General features: G+C 35.0%; 1 protein-coding gene across 1 annotated transcript in view; it reads left to right on the top strand.

Annotated features, from left to right (window-relative positions):
• Positions 1-16,050, top strand: part of LOC136034681 (uncharacterized) — a 76,186-nt gene that overhangs the window by 44,745 nt on the left and 15,391 nt on the right. The window contains exon 3 of the mRNA XM_065716004.1: positions 6,961-7,137. Within this exon, the coding sequence (XP_065572076.1) occupies positions 6,961-7,137 (177 nt within the window). The remainder of the gene's footprint in view (positions 1-6,960; positions 7,138-16,050) is intronic.

Genomic DNA, 16,050 nt, shown 5'->3' with positions numbered 1-16,050 from the left:
GGCAGCTTTATGTAATGTCTAAGTGACTCAAATCAGCGTTAGCTAAATCTTAGTAGCCTATAAGTAAATTCTCATTTTGAATCGGCCTTTTTGGCTAGTTCTCATGTTGAAGATGTGAATGTTATTGGATTGACCATATCATTGACCTGATATATTATCCCTGGTTTTTGAGAGTAATTTGGATATTATTCATAATACACTTATTATCACCAAGACCAGTAACACAACATAGGTTTTAAGGTTTTTCTACATAAATATGGGGAAAAAAAAGAAGCAGAAAAGAACTGAAAATGCATCAAGTGATAATGACCCATCAAACCGCTCCATGTTTGATATTTCGGATGCATCAAGTGGTCTAAATTCAGTGTTTTCGAAAGCTAATGATGAGTTATCTTTAAAATCTTTGGCTGATAATTTCACTCAGATGTTAGAAATTGTAAAAGATAATAAGAAGGTTTTGGAAGATAATAAGAAGGTTTTGGAGTCAATTGATGGTAGATTAAAAACTTTGGAATGCCGTATTTCAACAGTGGAATCTGGACATACAAATTTAAAAACAGAAGTTAATCGTGTTGAAGCTGAAGTTACTGGTGTGAAAAGCGAAATTGATGAACTCAAGAAACATCTCTGTGTTGTCTCGGAAGAGGCTCGTTTCTTCAGAGATTCTACATCTAGTTTAACAAACCGCCTAATGTCCCTTGAATATAGATCTAATGACAGCAACCTAATTGTGTGGAATGTTCCGTGTGAAAGCCAAAATGAAGCTAAAGTTATTTTTGAAAAAATTTGTGAGGACGGTCTGCAGATGTCTGAAGTACCGAAGTTCTCTATTGTGATGGTAAAGAAGGAGAAAAATTTTTTTAAAGTGAATGTTCGGTCATCTGATGTTAAGGTAGATATATTAAAAAGAGGTAAACGGCTGAAAGGCAAGTCAGTAGCTAATCACATTAACATTCATTTGAGTGATGATGCACCTATTTCTATTCGTGTTGCTAGGAAAAAGTTATTTGCAATGAAGGATAAATTGACTGCACTGGGTATATCGTCTTGGGTTTCAAATTCCGTTCCGCCAGTTATTCGTGTCGAAAGAGCAAATGGAGTGAAAGCTGTTTATCAATGTGACCAATTAATTCCCGAAATAAGCCAACCAATGTGTTTAGGAGGTGTTCCACAGTGAAATTATAATTATGTTGTATGTCCATGTAAATGTTTTTTTTTTGTTTTTGTTTTGTGTTTTTTTTTCTTTTTTCTTTTTCCCTTTGCTTATATTTTTTTCTTTTAAATGTATGTTTGTAGATGTTGTTTTTGTTGTCAAGATTAATTTATGTCAAAGAGAAAAGTAAATAATTTCCCTTTTTTTCCCCCCTTTTAGTGTGAGTGTGTGGTGCATTTGTGTGTGTATATTGTGTAGGTATCCGGTAAATAAATATTGAGAATTATGTTAGTTTGCAACTCATTCCTTCCTTGGCCGATATTGGAAAGGAAAAGTATTGCTTGTATCTTTTTTCTGTTTGTATATTTTCTTAATCTATTTTCTTTTAATTCACTTATTGCTTGTGTTAAGGATAGTTATTTCAGTCATATTATTGTTGGTTATATTTATTTCCGTTTTTTAAAGGAAGTTATTAAGGGCTCTTTTAACTTTCATTCGTCCCGGGATTTACTGAGAAGAATAATATTGGATAGTTATGATGATTTTTTCTCACTTGACCAGTACCGTTTAAATGATTTTGAAAATGGTTGTAGATTCTGATAGATTGCGTCCACTTGAGAATAGTCCACTTAATTTGGCCCATTTGGAGATAATAGATGAAAGTAGAGGGATTGATGATTTTGTTGTAGAGGAAAGTAAAATAGCAGTACGCTATATTAGCCCGGTTGATATTTCTGAATCGATGCCTAATGATTCTCTTACGGTTTTCCACTTGAATTGTCGGGGACTGCAAAGCAGTGTAACATATTTAAATGAACTATGTATGTTTTCTGGAATTCAAATATTAGCTCTAACTGAAACTTGGTTACAGAATCATAATTCTAGTTTATTAGAAATAGGTAATTATCGATTGTGTCTTAAGAATAGGGAGACTCGTCAGCATGGTGGACTGGGTGCTTACATTAGAAAAGACTTGCTAGCTATAGAAAGAGATGATTTAAGGGTTAATAGAGAAATGGTATTTGAGAGTTTGGTATTAGAGGTTAGCAAGAAATCCAAGGTGTTTTATTTGGTTGTTGTTTATAGACCTCCGTCGAGCAATATTAATGAATTTTTTATGTTACTAGAAGAACAGTTGGACATGATTAGGAGTAGAAACTTACCTATATTTGTGTGTGGTGATTTCAATATTGACCTAATGAATCTGTTTATTAATACAGAAGTTAGCCAGTTTTTAAATATTATGCTGAGTTATGGGTTGAAGCCTACGATTACAGTCCCAACTAGGGTTACTATGAATTCAGCATCGTTGATTGATAATATTTTTGCTAATGTCAGTTACTATAATGCAAGTGTGATAATAAATGAAGTATCTGACCATTTTGGGATATTTTTGAGTGTTCAAAATTTTTTTAGTAAAGGTACTAGGCTTAACTCAAATTCACAAAATAGATATAAAAAAGTGATCATTGATAATAATGTGCTCATTCTTTATAAAGTAAAGTTAGAGAAATGTAATTTTGAATTTTTAAATAGTAATGAACTAGATATTAATGCTAAGTTTCAAAACTGGTATTCAATTATAAATAGTTTATTGATTGATTGTAGTATTTGTAAAAATGCAACTCGTCGTAGAGAAACTCCAAAGAAACCCTGGATCACCCAAGCTCTTTTAAAGGCTATTATTAGAAGAAGATATTTGTTCAAAATGTGTGCGGCTAGTAATAGTGTAAGTGATAAAACAGAATACAAGATTTATAGTAACCAGCTAAATGCACTACTTCGTAAAGCCAAAGCTGATTACTATCGTAATAAATTTAAATCTTGTGAAGGTAACCCTAGAAAAACATGGCAAATTATAAAATCCGTCGTAAGTCCTAATAGTGATGGTATATTTCCTGACGGTATACATAATGATAGTACAACTGCTGATAGAATGTGCCGTCATTTTGCTAATGTGGGAAAGGATTTGGTCCAAAGTATAGTTATTTCTGAGCATGAAGGTAGTTTTAAGAAATATTTATCGAATGCAAGTGATGTTTCGGCGTATTTGAAGCCAATCAACGCTTCTGAGCTTTCTGAAACATTGAAAAATTTAAAAATTGGAGCTTCAGGCTCTGATTTTGTAACAGTTAAAACTTTAAAGTATATTTACCCTGTTATTTCCGGTCATTTAGTGTATTTATTTAATGAATGTTTAAGGACTGGGGTGTTTCCAAGTTGTTTTAAAATTGCAAAAGTTATTCCTGTCTATAAAGGTGGAGATAAAAATGTACTAGGAAATTATAGGCCCATTTCTTTATTACCAGTAGTATCTAGATTGTTTGAGAAATTGATAGTTAAAAGAATGGTTGAATTTTTGGAGAGTAAATCATTTTTTAATCCAAATCAATTTGGTTTTCGGAAGGGTTTATCTACTGAGCATGCTGTTTTATTTTTGACAACTTTTGTGAATGATGCGTTGGATAATGGTATGAAAGTCGCTTCTGTTTTTCTTGATATTGTAAAAGCTTTTGACTGCGTTGACCATTTTATACTCATTGCCAAATTAGAAAATTACGGTTTTAGAGGACCATTTCTTGAATTACTGTCCTCGTTTTTAAAAGAAAGAACTCAATATGTACAACTAGGGGATAATGTTTCTTCAGTCAGTAGTGTTAAATTTGGAGTACCTCAAGGATCTGTTCTTGGTCCCCTGTTATTTTTAATTTTTATAAATGATTTATGTAGAGCTTTTAATATGATTTCGTATGATCTTGACATTGGATGTGACGGGGAAAAAGTAATTGTCCCCAGCTTTGCGGATGACACTCATATAACTGTGGCTGCACGAACAGGAATTCAGCTGTTGAGTCGTATTAGTTCTTGTCTGGAGTTTGTACACAATTGGATGAAGCTTAATAAGCTAAATTTGAATTATAGTAAATCTTGCTTTTTATTGTATGGTAGGAGCTCAAATTATTACCCTTGGATAGACAGACTTAATATTGCTGATATGGGTATTCTAAGAATGAATTGTACAAAATATCTAGGAGTTTTAATTGATGAATGTCTCAGCTTTAGAGAACATATAGATTATATTAGTCTTAAACTCGCTAGGAATGTTGGCATTTTAAGAAAGTTGCAGTATATTTTCCCAAGAGATATTTTAAGAACAATGTATTATTCCTTAATTCATCCTTATCTGCTATATTGTTGCAATGTTTGGGGTAGTACATTTCCTTCTCATCTCGATCGTGTTCGAGTTTTGCAGAATAAAGCGCTTCGAGTGTTATGTGGTGTAGGTTTTAAAGACTCGGTACAAAAGAGGTATATAGATTGCAAAATCTTGCCTTTAGCAGGACTTATTATTTTTTATCGAAGCCTGTTTATATATAAATATTTTCAAAATTGTTTACCAATATGTTTTAAAAGTATGTTTGAATTAGGAAGTGATATTCATACACATTCTACGAGACAGTCCGATATAATTCGTCGTCCGCTTACTATTACTCGTAGATCTCAATTCTCTATTCGGCATCTAGGACCCCATGCATGGAATTGTTTACCTACGACTTTGAGAAACTTGGATAGCTTTCTTGAATTTCGGCGGGAATTAAAGCTATTTTGCCTTAATATTTATGGTTTTGATAGTTGAGTGGACCTCAAGTGGAGCCAAGATGTTGGTTTTGATTTTGGCGATACTGGTTAAGTGGTTTTAGTTTCTTTTTGTTTTGTCTCTTTTGAAGTGTAAATCCGTTTCGATTGAAATGCAGGGTAATTGATTTTTTCTTCTTCTTCTTTCTTTCTTTTTTCTTTTCCTTTTCTTTTCTTTTTATTTTTTCTTCTTTTTCGTATTGTTTTATATGTATGTGTATTGGGGTTGTAAGCCCAAACAAGCTTTGCTTCGGGCCATTTGCTTGTTTTGTTGTGTTATTTATATTAATAAACCCATCTCTCTCTCTCAAAGGGTCAAAAGCATTTCAAAATATTCCCTCTCTCACTAGTTACTATTATCTGAGGGATTTTGAATGATTCAGTCAAATACTATGTTTACCAACAATTTTAACTTACGGACTTTTTTATTCCTTTTATTTAGAACCTTTGACGAACTTTCAAATTTTAACCAAATTTTAGATTACGATCATCGTTTTGGCTCTTAAGAAGAAATCTGAAAAAATATAATAATTAATAAATTAAAAAAAATATGTTCTAAAGAAAAGTTCGGCAAAGAAAATTAAAGGGTTCTATTAAAATCTAAAACGAGCAGAAATAAAATCATATAATAATTCAAGCTAAAAATTAACAAAAAATCGCTATGAAAGAATGAATGAAAACCAAAACAGAAAGAAACTAAAATGAAGAATCACATTAAACAAAGATAAGAGGTACTGCCGTGGATGGATAGACGAATCCTAAAGCGAATAGAAATTGCTGTGAGTCGTCAAGTCAATGTCAAACGAACCCTACAAAAAGACCCTACGGAACCTCCTAAAGGCCAGAGCGTCATTTGCACTCTATTGAAGCCAATGAATAAATTTTGTATTTTCGCTTTTATAATTAAAACATTGGAAAACAAAAAAAAAATGCTAAGGTTTCCAAGAATTAATATAATTACATTTTAAACAGTCAATATACTTTCATTAGTTTGACATTTTCTTCTTTTTCGTCTTGTTGATGTTTTGACAAATAAAATCCCCAACGACCCAAATGCTTTTCGTTTTCAGCAAAGCATATATGAACCCTGAAGCTATTTCAAGGACTGAAGAGGGGTGGGGTAGTCCCACTTTTATTTGCGGTACCTCTCATTTAAGGATTTTGTTAACCTTGTGATATAATTTTATTAATGTATTGTTGTTGATATTGAAAAAAATATTAATATGCTCGGTTTAAAAAATCAATATCAGTAAAGCGAGAATGATGCTCGGGCCTTCATAAAATTTAGTGGAAGAATTTAACCTTGCTCTTATTATCAAATAAATGAAACCTATCTTCTTCTTCTTCTTCATAAAATTTTGTGGAAGTTTGCCTTGCTCTTATGTTTGGTATTTCTGTTTGTTTTAAGTAATAAGTATTAACTGTTGTTCGTATTAGATCTGGAGTTTCCTGTCAAATGAATGATAGAGTTGATACCCTAATGAAACTTTCAGAAGTATCGATTGGCAACAATTGTGTGAATGATAAAGCCGAGCTAAAAAAGACAAAACTCGTCACTAGTAGTAATAAGCGTCACAAATAGGCGTTGTCCCTCTCTCCTGTCCCTCTACCCCAATTGAGGCTGAATCGTCGTTTGTGTTTTAATAAAAGAAAAATCTCAATAGGAATCAACAGTTCAGGGGGAATATGCCTTGACATAAAGACCTTTGTGACAGCTAATTTTAATTTACTTGTTTAAATATACCCTGATTTTTGTCATCGTTTTTGTTTACAATAAATTTCTTTCAAATGTTCAGAGGAATCAGTTGGGTAAAGAAAATGTTCAATTTAAAGAATCTATTTCGTCTTCAGTTAAACACTGGCCACATTGATCTTTTGAGAGGCCTGAAGGAAGAGACAAAGAGGCTTTTGTTCATTTTAAGTTTTATTTCAGTATTCATCATCATATCTGTTCATTTTAGGTTTCATTTATTTGTTTGTTGTAATATATATTAATTTCATGATTGATATAGTTTGAAGACTAATTCGTGCTCGTTTTAATTTATTAATTTGTTCCTTACTTTTTAAGGCTAAACAATTAAATTTATGAGGGATAGATGGGGTTATAATTAGCGGTCCCATTGTGCTAGGGTACGCCTTGACCAAGAAAATGAAATATTCTACTGTTACAGGTCACCTAGCTTGTCAAGTTCTGCCAATGCACCATCTCCCTTTAGGTATGGGATGGCCCCCGTCTCTCCCTTTGCATCAGGAGCACAGGTAATTGAAGAAGAAGAAGGACATTCTATATCAGACGGCATTTTTGTCTTAAGGCCTGAAATGAAAAAGCCTGTTGGATCAGAATTCAGGTATAGATACAAGATCATTCTAATTGCCCCCATGATTTCAATAAACGCAAAGTAAAGCAAAAAAAAATTGTCATAACGTATTGGCACCTAAAAGTGTTGGACAGGGCTAAAATATCCAATTAGCAATAAGAAAATAAAACCAACGGAAAAGAAAATGAAAGCTTAAAAGTATAGAACTAAAAAGCTGCATTTGAAGAGGAATCGAAGCAGCGAAGCCAACAGATTTTCTCTTTTCTACCTTTTCTCTAGGTAGCAGCAAAAATTGGGTAACTCAAAAGATGGCCTGGAGTATTTGGTCAAACCTGTATTTGTATACTATCCCTCGAGGTTAAGTGGCATGTAAAGCCCAATCGTTTTTCAATATTTTATTTGGTTTATATCATGGCTTGAATTTTTTTTTATTATCACAATCTTGTCTTTTATTTTCCCTCCGTGCCAAAAAATTGAAAAGGCTCTTGCTGACAAAAAAAAAAATTGTCTTTTTTTCACTCTGGCTGAAGTAGCTGCAGAATGAAGCTAATGGTGTCAGAAATTGTTCCTGCCATATTTATAGCCCCCGCCTTCAGAAAAATCTTCTTCAAACAGCCATTCTTTTTTCTTGCTCTCTTAAAGAAACTAAATCTTCCAGCTATACTTCTTTCGAATTATCCTAGCCAAGTTTAATTTAGACCCGAAGATTTAAAATGGCATGTCTATTGCTAACATTACCTTCACTTGGATAGGAATAACTAGGTTCAAAGCCATGCAATCCAGTAATGTAAAGCAACTCGTTATTCGAAAATTTATTATTTATATGCAAAGCTTGCAAAAGAACTTTTTCTACTCTGACGGAACTAAGAAATTGAAGTACCATCAAATGCATCTACTAAGTTCTTACGTTACCTTTGGGACTTTTCCGCTTTATTTTCGAACCCTTTATCCCTTAAGTCTGCCATTTCCATCTCCAGACACAGAAAATGGAACAGATTTTACGTAATATCATATGAATAATTTAATCCGTTAAAATAACTGTGTTATATGTATTCTGCTACTAAAATTTAATATTTTATAGCTTGACTTGATTTTATACTGCACAAAATATTTATTATAATTATTCACTTTAGTTGTCCAAATCCATCAGGAGTGTCCACATTAGAATGTAGTTCTCATTGAACTATTAACACTGTTTACATTGGAAAAAAATCGAGAAAACTGCATATCTTAACAGCCTAAGTTTATTGTGTAATATATGTTTATGCTGTCAAATGATTAGGACGGGATAACAGGAATTCCGATTGGCAGAACACTTCCAACATAAAAGAAAATTATCATACCACAGATTATAACACATTTGCCATGCAGAAAAACTGAATACATATGTCCAATGATAACAATGTTATAGAAATGACGTAATTAAATAAACAAATTGTTTGAAATTCGCAGAATCTTTACCGGGGAAATGAGAGTAATCATAAATTAAGCTTAACTGTTATTAGTAAATGACTCAGTACAATTGATTGAAGCTCCTCAGTACACACCAAACCATTCAATTATATGTCATCTCATAGCTCTCAATCTTCTCTGGCGGAGACTCTGAATAAGTTCATTACGAAACATTTGTTAAAATCTACAAATTGCAGAACCATTCCTTTTCTGTAAAGGATTTAGAAGACAAGCCACATTGGAAGGTCCAGTGGCCCAGTTTAGTACTCTGTTTTAACTGAAAATAAGAAGTAACCTTAAAACTTAGTAGAAGCACAAATTATTATTCCGTATATGAGGGGGGTAGGGTTTCCCTCTCTTCGCTCCCTCACTCGTCACGCTAAGGGTTTTCATGCGGATAGAATTCTGCATGATTTTTGATCTTCTACGCGGCTGAAGCCATCGTGATCTCTACAATATGTTTCTCTGCTGTAAGTGCAGTACATTGTATACATATGTTTAAATACATTGAAACATAAATAGGAAAAAATAAAAATGATTTTTTTTTAAATCACTTAAAATAATGCTGATACCACATGCCCCCCCCCCAATAAATTTTGTTGCGAGGCTCATATTGCCCCACTTTACATTTTCTCTTTGTACCGGTACGCAGGTAAATGGAGGATTCTATGATACGTAGAAAAAGACTGTCGCAATCGGATCGTCCCTCGGACCGTCCCTCCTTCATGTTAGTTGATTCGTGCTTACACATCATGTGTATTATTTAATGAAATATGAGGCAAATCAGTTTAGTTAAATGAAGCTTTTATTTAAATGAAGTAGTTTAGTTAAATGAAGATAAATGACTGAAACATTTTTGTGTAATAAAAAGGGAGGTATTATCCCGCAGCACCCTTATTAAGGGTGAATATAAATGAAGATCATTTCAATTTAGTTCATTTTATTTATAAATCAAATACATTTAACTAATATGCAAGTACCCATCCCAAGAAAAATATCAAAATGCAGTTGCGACTGGGTGGGTACGTAAAAGTCATTTTCTAACTAATAATTCACTACAAAAAAAAATATCTCATCAACTCATCAATAATGGTAACCAATCTCGTAATAATAAAAAGAAAAGATAGAACAAAGAAAAAAAAATTCTCTATATGTTTATCTGAAGGATTTGGGCATTCAAATACGCTCTTTTGGGCATATGCCCCACCCCTGCCCATATTTGACTATAACAACGAATGCGCCCCACCGTGCGCCGTTGCTTTCTCTGCAAATGAGACGCTCAATATATAGTTTTTGCTATGTTTAAATCGATTGGCTGTCTAAGAATTTGATCCTTTTTGGGACGAAATCGTAGTTTGGTGCCACAAAATGGCAGAAAAGCCACTTTCCGATGACATAATCTTTTTGATCCTTAACAAGAGCTAAGAGCTCATATGGCACTTATGACGAGGTCGGAAGAGTCAAGAGCTCATATGGTATGACCTCTTGCAAAATTCTAAGAATCAATAGATTGGTTTAAAAGGAAAATCAGAGGCTTAATGCCGGTCAGGATTTAAAATAAGAGCTCTGAGTCACGAGGTCCTTCTAAATATCAAAATTCATTAAGATCCGATCACCCACTCGTAAGTTAAAAATACCTTAAGTTTTATAATTTTTCCTCTCCCTTCAGCCCAGATGGTCGAATCGGGGAAAACAACTTTATCAAGTCAATTTGTGCAGCTCCCTGAACGCCTACCAATTTTCATCGTCCTAGCACGTCCAGAAGCATCAAACTCGCGAAAGCACTGAACCCCACCTCCTAACTCCCCCAAAGAGAGTGGATCCTGGTTACGTCAATCACTTATCTACGACATTTATAAGCGTTTTCTAAAATTTCCGGTTTCCCCCTCCAACTCCCCCCAATGTCAATATATCTGGTCGGGATTTGAAATAAGAGCTCTGAGACATGAGTTCCTTCTAAATATCAATTTCATTAAGATCCGGTCACCCGTTCTTAAGTTAAAAATACCTCAATTTTTCTATTTTTTTCCAAATTAACAACCCCTAGCTCCCACAAAGAGAACGGTTCCGTTCTCTTGCGATCGCTATATGTCACTTGGTTAATACCAAGTGCCATAAAAAGCGCACAAAAGCTTTTAATTTCCGTTCAAATGAGCCAGTCTTCTAGTCTTCTAGGACCATTTATTTGATATTATCTCCCATGGGAAACAATGAATAAGCCCGCTTCCGTGATCTTTCTTCTGGAAAAAAAAACAACAACAAAATTCTACATTTGTGTCCATACGAGCTTGAAACAGTGACAGTAAGGTTATCTGATACTGTAAATGTAATATTGGAATTTTCATTAAGATCTATTGACTTTCTTTTCAGGGGGGGGGGGGGCAGTCTCTTTTTTTCGAAAATTTGGCAAAGTTTCTCAGGCTTGTAGCTTTTGCTTTTTTTTACGTTAAACTAACGGACTTTATATATTTGGAATCAGCACCAAAGGCCAATTCCTTTAATGTGAACATTGTTATTAACAGTCTTGTTTCTAGAGTTTCGGTTACCATTGGCCGAATTGCTCTTTACATGCATTTCTTTGCCACGAACTATATGGTCCAATTTCAAACTGCTGTCTTCTTTGCTTGCCGGATTAAATGAGCTTCCCTCTCAAAAACATGGCTCAACAAATAAAACTTGGCAGAACATTATTGATTGTCCCCTCTGAAATAGAATTCAAAACTCCACTTCAATTTACACTCAGTAGGCTCTGGGGCAACTCTCAGACCAGCTTTCCAATAAACTAAATTTAAGATACAATTCAGCTTTCAAATTGACTCTTTTTCTTTTCATACTTTATTCACACAAATAGAATACAAAGTTCACGCTCCTTAGGCTTTGGTCCAACTGAAGGGCAAAGGGTAGCCATCCTTCTTGGGTCCAGGTATGAAATATACACAGCTTTCCAAAATATAATATCATATTCATCAATCCAGCCAGAGGTTCACACTTTCTGTAAAATCTCAGGAGATTAGAGGCTTAATATTTTCTTGCAATAAACTGAAATCTCTGGCATAGAAGAAAAATAGGGCGGAACCAAATTGTGGCTCCTACTATAGTTTTGATTATATTTGTATGAAAGAAAGTAATACTCACGCCAAGTTGAATAATTTAGTAGTTACACCAAATAATGCCTGAATACTTCTAAGTTATATAAGGTGTTACTCGAGCGTAAAACATATACAACTATACTTGCAACATTCTTAACTGAATCAAACCGCTTGTGCTATTTTTTTCTGCATGAACGTCAACCATAGTTTCTGTTTCGGAAGCAACTATAATCTGGGATTTTTTTACAGTGCATGCGGGTTTTGGGCCGGAAAGTTCCAACTCAAAATTAGGATGACCTTTGCATTCTTATTACATTTTTTGACCCCATAGCTTGTACTTTTAATTAAGAACTACAAAGCAATGAACCTGTTTATATTGGCCGGAAAGGACTCGAGCACCATTATTTTGCCCCTTTAAAGATTTCTGACTTTAGAGGAAAAGAAACGGGATTGACATTCGACAGATATTTCCGCCAGAACTGTCAAGTGCTAAGTAGCTGTGTTTGACATTTGAGCCACTGGATGGATGCATTTCAAGCATGGCTCAGATGGCAATGCCAGGAAGAATTACTTAAGGAAATAGAATTGATACATTTAAGTTTTTTACTCCGAAAATGTATGTGAAAGAAGATACTCTTGGTTAAATACATAGCCAAGTCACAGGACAATTTGAATATGGACGAAATAGTGTTTTTGTATATGTAGTGTTTCTTGTTTTCATAATCATTTAGATTGGTTGGTCGCGGGGTGCTATAAGTGATTCATCGAATGAATAAATCTGATGAGATAAGACCACTCATGGTCCGGTGGTGGTTTTGGGGGGACAGAGGGAGAACTTACTCAGGGCTCAGAAATTTTAGAGGCGCAAAATTTCAAGTAAATCATCAAACAGTTTTAATCGTTTTGTAATTTTTGAAAGTTTTTTTTTATTAAAATAAAGTACAGGGTGCAGTTGGCAGATGTTTAGATCCCATTCAGTTGTTCCACGAACTCCAAGGTATGTAAAAAAATAATTCAACGCCGACACACTTCAGTAAAAAACCATATAAATGTGTTAGAATGAATTGTGCAATACTTACTTACTTGTACTTGTAGCGGGATCAGACGAGGACGCCTCACCCGGCATCTAGAAGACTACGTATGGTTGACTCCCATTTGTCTCGATCTTGTGCCAACTCTTCAGCAAACCGGAGCGAGCAGCTCTCCCACTTTCTGCCAAATCTTCGAAATCCGTCAACGGGGTTGAGGTCGTTTGTGATAGTTGCCCACCAATTCTTTAATTGACCGCCAGGTCGCCTGCGCCAATCTGGAAACGGGACAGCTAGAAGTACTTGCTTCATGATGCGGTCATTGGGTCTTCTAAGCACATGACCAAGCCAACGCAGTCTTCTCTGTTTGACAATCGTGGCGGCGGGTTCGATTTTACAGCAGTGGTTGCGCACATCAACATTTGAGATTCTGTTGAATTGTGCATTGAATTATGCAATACGGAAATGAAGAGGTCTTCGTAAACATAAGGGTTGCCTATCAAAATAATTAGCGATTGCAGCGTCAGTGGCCAGTAATAAGCGGTTGTTTACCTTTGATCTTAGATCTTCCAGAGCCAGGAATGACACACAGGGCGTCTACGAAACGTTGCCAGACATCACGGAACAAAGTTGCAGCTGTGTGAGTTTTTTGTGTATGTGTCTTGAAGGTGTGAATGCATTATGTTAACAATGTTTTTTTTGGTGTATTTGTTTCATTTTTGTTCATTTTCTGTTTTTTTCTGGCCATAGACCCTTACGGGGGAGACCAAGTTTGAAGTGTTTTTTTTTCTTTTTTTTTGTAAATTTATGGATGAATTAATAAGCTCTGAACCTAGCTCTCTATTTGAAACCCAGCTTATAGGTTTGGCGTGTCTGGAAAAAGTTCTGACGTTTAAACCCTAGAAGCTTATACCACATTAACCTGTGCGTATGTTTTCAAAAAGAATTTCTCATTTATGTTAGGAAATTATTAATTCTCAAGTGACATTGTAACAAATTATCTGAGAGTATTAGTCTAGAAAAATGTAGGTAAACAACTAGGCTCAAAGAGGAATCTTGAGAATTAATAGACTACTCAAGTAAAGTTATAACAAATTATCTGAGACTATTAGCCTAGAAAAATTGCAGGTAAACAACTAGGCTCAGACAGAAATCTTGAGAATTAATAGACTACCGAATTGTAGTGCGCAAGTGTTGCGCAGCCTGTTTGAGATTACGCTTCTAGGCAATTGCTACGACCAGAAAGGTTATAAGATTGGCTGTTCATTCATTTCAGCTTGTCGGTTGGTGAAGTGAAGACCGATTTACAAAATGAAGAGGAACTGTGATAATATGTCAAACAGTTCGTGGTAACGAACTGTAGTAGGGAGCGACCCGGCTCAATATTAACCGAAACTCTAAAAAATGGAATTTTGATATCAATAGTTACATCAAAAGAATTGCATTTTAATGCTTATTTTAAATATATAAGTTTCATCAAGATCAGTTATACCCATCAAAAGTTACGAGCCTGAGAAAATTTGCCTCATTTCAGAAAATACGGGGAAACACCCCTAAAAGTCATACAATCTTAACGAAAATCACACCATCAGATTCAGCGTATCAGAGAACCTTATTGTAGAAGTTTCAAGCTCCTATATACAAAAATGTGGAATTTCGCATTTTTTGCCAGAAGACAGATCACGGATGGGTGTTTATTTGTTTTTTTTTGTTTGTTTTTTCCCCAGGGGTGATCGTATCGACTGAGTGGTCCTAGAATGTCGCGAGAGGGCTCGTTCTAACGAAAATTAAAAGTTCTAGTGCCCTTTTTAAGTGACCAAAAAAATGAAGGGCACCTAGGCCCCCTCCCACGCTCATTTTGTCCCAAAAGTCACCGGATCAAAATTCTGAGATAGCCATTTTATTCACCATAGTCGAAAAACCTAATAACTATGTCTTTAGGGACGACTTACTCCCCCGCAGTCCCCGTGGGAGGGGTTGCAAGCTACAAACTTTGACCTGTGTTCACATATAGTAATGGTTACTGGGAAGTGTACAGACGTTTTCAGGGGATTTTTTTTTGTTTAAGGGGGAAATTTGAGGGGGGGTTTACGTGGGAGGATATTTCCATGGAGAAACTTGTCATGGGGGAAGAGAATTTCAATGAAGGGGGCGCAGGGTTTTCTAACATTATTTGAAAAAACAATGACAAAATAAATACGAAAAGTTTTTTCTACTGAAAGTAAGGAGCAGAATTAAAACGTAAAACGAACAAAAATTATTACGTATATGAGGGGTTTACCTCCTCGTTATACCTCACTCTTTACGCTAAAGTATTTTTAGTAATTTCAACTATTTATTCTACGACCTTTGTTATTCAGAGCTCATTCTTAAGGAATTGGGACAAAATTTAAGCTTTAGGGTAAAGAGCGAGGTATCGACGAGGGTTGAACCCCCTCATACAGGCACTAAAAACATACGAATATAGAAGTTTATAGAAGAACGAACAGAAATTACTCCGTATATGAAAGGGGCTTTTCCTCCCCGCTCTTTACGCTGACGTTTCTTACTGTTTTAAAAAGTAGAGTTAAGAGAAAGAGTCAAACTTTAGCATAAAGAGCGGGGCGTTGAGGAGGAAAAGCCCCTTTCATATACGGAGTAATTTCTGTTCGTTTTAAGTTTTAATGTTGCTCCTTACTTTCATTTAAAAAACTTGTTCTTTTTTATTTGATCTTACCAAGACCAAGCGAACCCAGATTGTTTTATCTGATCTCAATGCTAAAGGGTCATATGCGGATTGTTCCATCTTGCCCTTTGAGCTTGCAAGGTATTGAAACAGTTTCCAATACTTCAGAACCTTATTCATCTGATTCACTCAACCCTCCTTAGTCTCTTCAGAGTAGAAACCCTAGCATATAGAATAAAACGCATAGTCAACGCTTGATGCAATGTCTAAACTACGTATGCTACAGAGCCCTTGGTCTTAGATGTCTCTTACATTTTTTCCAACATCTAGAAAAAGAAATTAGGAAGTTTGGTTGAGTTGGCTGACTCATTCCAGCTGGCCGTCATATTTCCCTTCTGAGAAAGCTACTTTTTGCTGTTGTGTGCTGTTTCTGCCTCCGAAACAGCTGGAAAATGTATTTAACCATTGGCGCTTAGACATCAGTAAAACCTTCAAAAACTGGAACGTTACAATCAAATGTTACACAAATCTCTATCCAATACATTTTCACGGAAATTCTGTTGTAGCCCCAGACCACTTAATATCTGTGTCAGAGAAAAAACTGGATCGCATAAGCCAACAACTAGATGCAGCTATTAAATTCCAAGTTGATGAAAATTGCCAAAAATATAGGCAGAATTTCGAAGTTTTAATATTTTGCAGGAGACAA

Source organism: Artemia franciscana, chromosome 13 (assembly GCF_032884065.1).
Source record: "Artemia franciscana chromosome 13, ASM3288406v1, whole genome shotgun sequence".
NCBI classification, from domain to species: Eukaryota; Metazoa; Arthropoda; class Branchiopoda; order Anostraca; family Artemiidae; genus Artemia; species Artemia franciscana.
This window is presented reverse-complemented; position numbering and strand designations above follow the sequence as displayed.